A 9,450-nucleotide genomic window follows, 5' to 3' on the forward strand; every position below is an offset into this window, starting at 1 on the left:
CAGGGAGCCCGATGCGGGGCTCGATCCCAGGACCCTGGGATCATGACCTGAGACAAAGGGAGATGCTTAACCCACTGAGCCAGCCAGGCGCCCCTCATGGACTTCTTTCTGTTACTTTTTTTTAAAAAGATTGAGCAAGGGCGCCTGGGTGGCTCAGTTGGTTAAGCGACTGCCTTCGGCTCAGGTCATGATCCTGGAGTCCCGGGATCGAGTCCCGCATCGGGCTCCCTGCTCGGCAGGGAGTCTGCTTCTCCCTCTGACCCTCCCCCCTCATGCTCTCTCTCTCAAATAAATAAATAAAATCTTTTAAAAAAAAATAAAATAAAATAAAATAAAAGATTTAAAAAAAAATAAATAAAAAGATTGAGCAAGAATGTAAGAAAAAACCCAGCGAGCTACAGAAAGAAGGCAAGCTTGCAGATGGCCATCTTCTCTTTATGTCCTCACATGGCTTCTTCTCTGCACGTGCACATCCTTGCTGTTTCTGCCTCCTCTTGTAAGGATGCTACTCACATCGGATAAGGGCTCTACCCTTGTGACCCCTTTAACCTTAATTACCACTTAATTAAGGTTTAACTTAATTACCTCTTTAAAGGCTCCATCTCCAAATACAGTAACATTCTGTATTGAATACTGGAATATAGATGTGTATACAGTTGATTTTTAAAAGTGCAGTTCATTGGAACGCCTGGATGGCTCAGTTGGTTAAGCGTCTGCCTTCGGCTCAGGTCATGATCTCGGGGTCCTGGGATCGAGCCCCGCGTCAGGCTCCCTGCTCAGCAGGGAGTCTGCTTCTCCCTCTCCCTCTGCTCCTCTCCCTGCTTGTGCTCTCTTTCTCTCTGACAGATAAATAAATAAAATCTTTAAAAAAATAAAATAAAAGTTCAGTTCATTGATTAAGAAAATTGTGTTCAGGTTGGTCCAGTACCATCACAACCTGGTTTCTCAAATTATTTGGTCGTTTTTTGCCTTCAGAAAGCTAGAAGCAGCTGTGATAAAACAATACACTCAATGTTAGCATCTTCTACACACAAGGTACTATACAGAGAAATTTTTGCTTCTATGCTGATTTCTGGGAAGATTTTTATTTAGATTAATTATGGAAATTAACAGGGCTTAAACTGGTCAGGAACCCCAGGAGGGAACATCTTTAAGGGAGTAGGGGACTATACTGTGTTTGTGTCATCCATTGCTGAAACCCTATGGCCTTGTAGAAATTCTGGCCCAAAGTCATCCTCTAATAAATATTCGTTAGTGAGTAGAGGAACTCCAGGCATCTCACAAGATCTCTTTAACCATTTTTATGCTGCTTCCTACAACTAGGGGTTCTCCATTCTGAATGAGTGTTCTCTCCATCTGTCCCTTTGTTCTCAGGGGGAAATAGGGAAAGACCTGACATTTCCATACAGGTCCTCTGGTCAGATCTCTCTCAGTCAGAGAAGATACTTGTGGACACACGGTTTCGGTCATGTGCGTGGTGGCGAGGAGACAGTTGCGGGAGCCGGAGAGGACAGTTGCTTAGTGGCCCTATATAAAAGAACTGAAACTGCCTGGGATGATTTTTATAGCTGGCTACATGGGAGAGGCTTGGGAGGGGGCTTTCTGGGTTGTAATGGAAGAGGCTGGAAGAGCACGTGATTTAAAGGAAGTCTTGACTGGGTAGCTCTCAAGTTTTAAGCATTTTGAAGAGCAGGGAAGCGGGTCTCCCAGCAGACTGGGCAGAATTGCTCAGGCTGCCCCACGGCGTCTCACTTCTGACTCCGACTTTTCCCTCTGCAGCGGAACCAAAGCCAGAACTCCACCTCTGTCCTTTCTGCCCTTCGGATTTTTCCAGTCAGAAAGACCACGTGCAGCACATGCTGTGTAATCATCCCCCCTGGGTCTTCACATGCCTGTGTGCAGAGGCTCCTGTCGAACCGGGGGATCCGTGCCCAGGGGACCAGAAGCAGCAGCAACAGGCCTCTGATCGAGAGCCCTGGAGGGATAAAGCAGAAGGTCGAGAGAGAGAAGGCGCCAAGCCTTTGTTTGGCAAGACAAAGAAGAGGACTTCGGGGGCATTCTCTAGGCCACCCCAAAGGCAGCCGGTCAGCTCCCGGAGTGGCCTCAGAGGCGTGGAAATAGAGTCCAGCCCCGCCCCGACGGGGAACCCTGAGGAAGCAGACAGACTATTGAAGAGGATAGAAGTCTTAGGATTTGGAACGGTCAACTGTAGAGAGTGTGGACTGGGCTTCAGCAAGATGACAAACCTACTCAGTCACCAGAGGATTCACTCCGGGGAGAAGCCGTACGTGTGTGGGGTGTGTGAGAAGGGCTTCAGTCTGAAGAAGAGCCTTGCCAGGCACCAGAAGGCCCACTCGGGGGAGAAACCGATTGTGTGCAGGGAGTGCGGCCGTGGATTTAACCGGAAGTCAACGCTTATCATACACGAGAGGACACACTCAGGCGAGAAGCCGTATATGTGCAGTGAGTGTGGGCGAGGCTTTAGTCAGAAGTCAAACCTCATCATACACCGGAGAACACACTCGGGGGAGAAGCCCTACGTGTGCCGGGAGTGTGGGAAAGGCTTTAGCCAGAAGTCTGCTGTCGTCAGACACCAGAGGACACACTTAGAGGAGAAGACCATCGTGTGCGGTGACTGCGGACTAGGCTTCAGTGACCGCTCGAACCTCATCTCACACCAGAGAACACACTCCGGGGAGAAGCCTTACGCCTGCAAGGAGTGCGGGCGCTGCTTTAGGCAGAGGACGACCCTGGTCAACCACCAGAGGACACACTCCAAAGAGAAGCCTTACGTGTGTGGAGTGTGTGGGCACAGCTTTAGCCAGAATTCAACTCTCATCTCACACAGGCGCACACACACCGGGGAGAAGCCTTACGTGTGCGGGGTGTGTGGGCGTGGCTTTAGCCTGAAGTCACACCTCAACAGACACCAGAACATACACTCAGGGGATAAGCCCATCGTGTGCAAGGATTGTGGGCGAGGCTTCAGCCAGCAGTCAAATCTCATCAGACACCAGAGGACACACTCAGGGGAAAAGCCCATGGTGTGTGAGGAGTGCGGGCGAGGCTTCAGCCAGAAGTCGAACCTTGTTGCCCACCAGAGGACACACTCAGGGGAAAAGCCGTACGTGTGCAGGGAGTGTGGGCGAGGCTTCAGTCACCAGGCAGGTCTCATCAGGCACAAGAGGAAGCACTCGAGGGAGAAGCCTTACATGTGCAGACAGTGTGGACTAGGCTTTAGCAACAAGTCAGCTTTAATCACACACAAACGGGTACATTCAGAAGAGAAGCCGTGTGTGTGCAGAGAGTGTGGCCAAGACTTTATCCAGAAGTCACACCTCCTCTTACATCAGATGACACACCAGGGGGAGAAGCCTTACGTGTGCAAGATGTGCGGCCAAGGCTTCAGCCAGAAGTCCCACCTCAGCAGACACAGGAGGATGAAATCTGTCCACTACAAACCTCCACTCCAGCCTGACTCTGAGGCCTGTGCGGGACAATCTCCTGACCTCTTACACGGCCTTTGAGAGCGAAGGTAGTGGTGCAGACTAAGTCATCAAAACTGTTACACTTTCATGAAATGGGGTAGAGAAGTGCATTCCGGGAGTGGTCAGAGGACATTTGACTTAGTTCACTTTCTCCACGCTAAGTCTTCATGTTTTGTGGCCTTTTGTTCTAATAAACATTGCTTCTTTACAAATCGGTAACCTTGACTATATACTTCATTCACTCATCTGTAAAGATAGGGGACAAGGAGTGGTACAGATAGCCTGAACTCCTAAGTCCACTCTTCCACAAAAATTCAATTCCTTGGAAGACAGGAACTGAGTCACTAGAATATTTACTAGAAAGTCTGGTCCTTGGTAGAGGGGGGAAATCGAGGAACTGTATTCAGGGATTTCAGGTGAGGGGAGGGGATCTTCCAGGTGTCTTCCAGAAAACATGGCTTCCTCTAGCAGGTCCACTTTGATCTGCAACTACCCTTTTCCCTTGACTTCTGTGACAGCCCCCTTTCTCGCTTCTCTCCTCCTAGCTCTCAAATGTCTCTACTTTGCTGAATCCTTCCCTAACCCACCTTAAATGCTTTTTCTCAGGCTTTATTTAGTCCCTGGTCCTCCCACCATGGAGCCCCTCCAACAGTACATTGTCCCCAACACTCCAGTCCCTCAGGCCTGGAGTTTTTCAGCTGTGACCAACCGGTTCCTTCATCTCAGAGCCTGGGGTCTCCAGTCACATTCCTATCAGACCACCAAGAACATGGAGGATCTCCAACCACGCCCCAGCCACACCACCACACTGGCACTCCAATAATATAATGACCTTTAACCACATGCTCTCCTCAGTCCTCCATTAACAGGGAGAAGACTCTTGAAGCCATTCTCCCAAATCAGTCCTGGAATACCAGGGTTTAGAACTTAAGTCATGCTCCTCAGCTCTCAGGCCCAGGCCCAGGCCCCAATGCCAGCCATCCTGGAACTGGTCCAAGGTCCCTTAGCTGCACACCCTCAGCGATTCTCCAATCTCAAGGTTAAAGATATTCAGCCATATTTAAAGACTCCTAACCATACTTTCACCGTGTTCTGGTCCAAAGTGGCTTTGCTCAAAACAAATGACCTTTAGGGTAAAGACCCATCTCAAGGATGCAGCTGTAAACCCTTTTTTAAGACTTAAGATTGAAGTGTATAGCTCCTAGACTCTCAGCTAGGTTTCTATGAATTGTAAAGATGTCATCCTACCACACCCTGGCAACCCAAACCAGAGAGCCTTCCCCTGAAGAGCTCTGTAGACATGGTTTTATCTAATGGAATGAAATTCTGTAAGAGGCATGGGAAACATGAGTTTGTAATAGAAACACCAGCCTAGTCTGAAAAGGACAGAAAAATCCCTACTTCTCTCTCTCTCTCTTTTTTTTTTTTTTTTAAGATTTTTATTTATTTATTTGAGAGAGAGAGCATGAGCAGGGGACAGGGCAGAGGGACAGGGAGAAACAGACTCCCCGCTAAGCCAGGATCCCGACACGGGGCTCAATCCCAGGACCCTGGAATCATGTCCTGAGCCGAAGGCAGACGCTTAACCAACTGAGCCACCCAGGTGCCCTAAAATCCCTACTTTTCTATGGACGGGGAGGCAGGCTGAGAAATCTAAGCTGCAAATACAGGCTATTTCGGAAGAATAACTCAGTGTAGACATAAAAATAATGGAGAATCACTGCCAGGGAGCAGTACTGGACACTAAGAAACTGATGGCCTGTGCCCCACTGAATTTCAAAATGTCTATGAACTGGTACCTGCTGTATATCTTTTATTTCGCCATTTTTTAATAGAAGCATTTATTGTGGTTATATTTTATCCCTAAATCAACATTGAATGTCAGATACGTGTCTTTAGCTCTCAAGTCTTCAGATAAAGAATCATCTATGCTTGGATATGGTTTAGATAACAAGATTCTGAACTTTGAGTCAATGCCATAATGGGATAAGACTTTGAGGGTCTTAGGGGTGAGTGTATATTTCACATGGGATGGACATGAAGTTTGGTGTTCAGATGGTAGACTGTGGAGATAATCTCCAAGATGGACATCAATTCCTTCGTGTGTGTGTGTGTGTGTGCGCGCACGTGTGTGTGTGAGAGAGAGAGTCTGTTTATCCTCCCATGGATCTGGATTGGCCTTAGTGATTTGCTTGATCAAGAGAATATAGAAGTGATATTATGGGAATTCTGATGCTAGTTCATGAAAAGCCTTACAGTTTCTACTCTGAATCCCACTTCCATGCTTGAATCCCACTTCCATGCTGTGAAAAACCTCAAAGCCTCATTGAGAGGCCTCATGAAGGTATTATGGTCAATAGCCCTAGCTGAACTAGCCAACAGCTAACATCAAGTGCAGTTGCATGATAGAGCCATCTTGGAAATCCCATTCTGCCAAGCCCTCACACTTCAGGGGAGAACCATTCAGGTGTGCTCAGTCAACCTACAGAACTGTGAGGGATGATGATAATAAATTGTCTTAGGCCCTAAATTGTAGTGTTGCCTGTTATATAGCAATAGATAATCATAACACCTTTGAAGCATAGGACTGACTTTTCTAACTATGACACAAAATCTTGAAGCCATAATGAAAATAGGTCAAGTTTGGCTACACGAAATAAATTCTGCAAGACAACCCACACCTTCAGCCAAAACAAAAGACAAACTGGAGGGAAATACTGAAGTCCGTATTATAAAGAGATCTACAAAATATCTCTAGAAACGGAGTTTCTAAAATCAACAATGCAACAAAAAATACTCAAACTGACTGATCAGACTCAGATCACAGTGTAGGAAGTCCTTTTTCATTTGAAAATGTACTTAATGAAGATACAAATGAAAACCACACAGCAATATTTAACCTGTCAGACTGGCAAAAATTACAAAAGTTGAAAATATACTCTTGTAGACTATGGAAACAGGTACACTTACATGTTAATCTTGGAAGTATAAATTGGTACAAGTCTTGTGGTGGACAACATGATGATATCTACCAAAATTAAAAATTCATATTCCCCTTATGAGCCCATAACCTCCATGGAATTTATCTAATAGCTGTACACGTTCATGTGCAAAATGATTTACATGAGTTCTTCAGTGCAGTAGTAACTTCAAATTTTAGTAAGGAAGAAAACATTTACCAATAGAGGAACTAATTGAAGTCAACCATGCTTAAATAGAACAAGATGCTGTATATTGTCAAAGAATGAGAAGCATCTCTATGTACTGACATGGGAAGATCTCCAAGATTAACCAATGGGAGGAGGGTTGGGGAAAACAGTCTGAGAATGCTACAGCCAGTGTGCTGTGTTTTACATTAAAAAACAATAGAACATGTTTTTAGAAAATAAGAAATAAGTTGAAGGACTACACTTCCAGTTTCAAAACTTACTAAAGCTACAGCAATAATCAGTAGAGTTTCAGCAACAGAAGCCCTACAGCAGAATTTTCTTCCAAAATAGTCCAAGAAATGCAGCTTTTCATATGAATTCACGCGAATAGTTTAAGTTTTGCACCTAAACTTACACACTTGCCTTTTCTTCTAAAATGGCCTAGAAAGACATTTTTCATCCAAATTAGCGCAATAAGTGGGATTTTGTGTCTGTAATACTACACCATGGTCTTGGAAATACAATTTTTAATTCAAATTCATTAAGTTTTATGGGTTTTTGGAAATAATTCTTATGCCAAAGTTTTTTTTTCTAAGATTTATTTATTTATTTGAGAGAGAGAGTAAGAGCAGGGCAGGGAGTAGCAGAGGGAGAGGGAGAAGCAGGCTCCCTGCTGAGCAGGAAGCCAGATGTGATGTAGGACCCTGGGATCATGACCTGAGCTGAAGGCACCCAACTGACTGAGCCACCCAGGCTCCCTGCCAGACTTTTCTAAGATGACAAAAAAGTGTGACTTTCCATCTAAATATGCTCAAATTGTTAGGGTGGTGTGGTTATAAATTCTATGCTACGTTATTTTACGAAACTACCTAGAAATACACTTTCTCATCCAAACTCATTCAAATCATTGGTTTTGGGGGGTACAAATCCTTCATCAAATTTTCCTCCCAAATGGACCAGAAACATGATTTTTAAAATCCAACTTCATATAAATAGTGGAGCTTTGGGAAATAAGTCATATGCCAGATATTTGTCCCAAATGCCCTGGAAATGTGATGTTTTCATCTAAATCTGTTCGAATTTGGGGGCTTATTGGAACTAGGTCCTACATCAGATTTTTTTTTCTAAAATATGCAGAACATGTGATTTCTTTTTTTTTTTTAAAAGATTTTATTTATTTATTTGACAGAGAGATAAACAGAAGAGCACAAGCGGAGGGAATGGCAGAGGGAGAGGGAGAAGCAGGCTCTGCACTGAGCAGAGAGCCCGATGCGGGACTTGATCCCAGGACTCTGGGATCATGACCTGAGCTGAAGGCAGACGCTCAACCATCTGAGCCACCCAGGCGCCCCAGAACATGTGATTTCTGATCCAAATTCACTCAAATCTTAGTATCTTTTGGACATAAGTATTATGCAAGACTTTTATTCTAAAAGACCTGGAAATGTGATTTTTCAAATTGGCTCAAATAGTTTTTTATCATTTTTTTGGACATAATTTCTATACCAGATTGTCTTCCAGAGTGGCCTAAAAATGTGACATTTCATCCAAATGTCCTCAAATGGTAGGAGGTTTTTTTGGTAAGCCCTGTGCCAGATTGTTCTTTGCATATGGCCATAAAATATTATTTTTTATTAAAACTTACTAATATCATGAGGTTTATTAGACATAAGTCCTGTGGCATATTTTCTTACAAAGTGGCCCTCAACCATATTTTTTAAACCTAAATTCACTCCAAAATGCAGTTTATTGGACATAAGTTCTATGCCAGCTTTTTCTTCCAAAAAGTGGGTTCTTCAGATGTGAGTCCCATGGTTCTTCTAAAATGGTTCAGAAAGATGGCTTTTCATCCAGATTTTCCCAAAATGTATTTTTGGACATAACCATATGCCATATTTTTCCACCAAAATAGTGCAAAAACAAAATATTTTATCCAAATCTGTTAAATCTTGGGAGGTTTTGGACATGAATTCTTCACCATAATTTTTTCCAAAAGTGGCACAGAAATGTAAGTTTTTAAATCCATATTCAAATTGTAGAGTGTTTTGGACATACATCTTAAGGCGATTTTTCTTCAAAATGGTCCAGAGGGCGCCTGGGTGGCTCAGTTGGTTAAGCGACTGCCTTCGGCTCAGGTCATGATCCTGGAGTCCTGGGATTGAGTCCCACATCGGGCTCCCAGCTCAGCAGGGAGCCTACTTCTCCCTCTGACCCTATCTCCTCTCATGCTGTTTCTCTCTCTCTCTCTCAAATAAATAAATAAAATCTTCAAAATGGTCCAGAAATATGATTTTTAAATTTAGATCATCATAAAATTTAGATCATTTGGATATAAATCCTATGTCAGATTGTTATTTGAAAATGGGCTGGAAATATGATTTTCTAGTCAAAATTTTTATAAATCATAGATTTCTGGGTTTTTGTTACTCTTTGATAGTTTTCAAGTCCTAGCCGAGCGAATTACTGTTTAGATGAGGATAAGTACTGGTGGACAAAAAAAAAAAGTTTAACACACAAGTTTATACCATATATCCCAATATAAAATGTTTTTACTAAGAGAGTTAATATTTCTGAGTATGTGTGAGGCTGGACATCTTCTATTCCAATGAGAGTCTTTAAATGCTACCTACACATATCAGTTCTTTGGCTTGAGGCTAAAGGGTTGTTTTTTTTGTTTGTTCTTTGTTTTCTAGAGCCTGGTGTTATTTCTTGTATTTTCACATTTCTTCAATAGTACTGAACACCTAGTTCGTGAAAAGATTTATGTCTTAAAAATTAACCATGAGATACACACACACACACACACACACACA

At 43.6% G+C, this 9,450-nt stretch overlaps 1 protein-coding gene across 7 annotated transcripts in view; it reads left to right on the top strand.

Moving 5' to 3' along the window:
* The window catches only part of ZNF133 (zinc finger protein 133), a 25,253-nt gene extending 21,546 nt beyond the window's left edge, over nt 1-3,707 (top strand). For all 7 annotated transcript variants that reach the window (XM_081833259.1, XM_031021660.2, XM_081833260.1 and 4 more), the window contains one exon: nt 1,780-3,707. In XM_081833259.1, the coding sequence (XP_081689385.1) occupies nt 1,780-3,527 (1,748 nt within the window). In that variant the 3' untranslated portion in view covers nt 3,528-3,707. The remainder of the gene's footprint in view (nt 1-1,779) is intronic.
* The last annotated feature ends 5,743 nt before the right edge of the window (nt 3,708-9,450 follow it).

Source organism: Leptonychotes weddellii, chromosome 10, assembly GCF_054177405.1.
Source record: "Leptonychotes weddellii isolate Sample4059 chromosome 10, ASM5417740v2, whole genome shotgun sequence".
Lineage (NCBI taxonomy): Eukaryota > Metazoa > Chordata > Mammalia > Carnivora > Phocidae > Leptonychotes > Leptonychotes weddellii.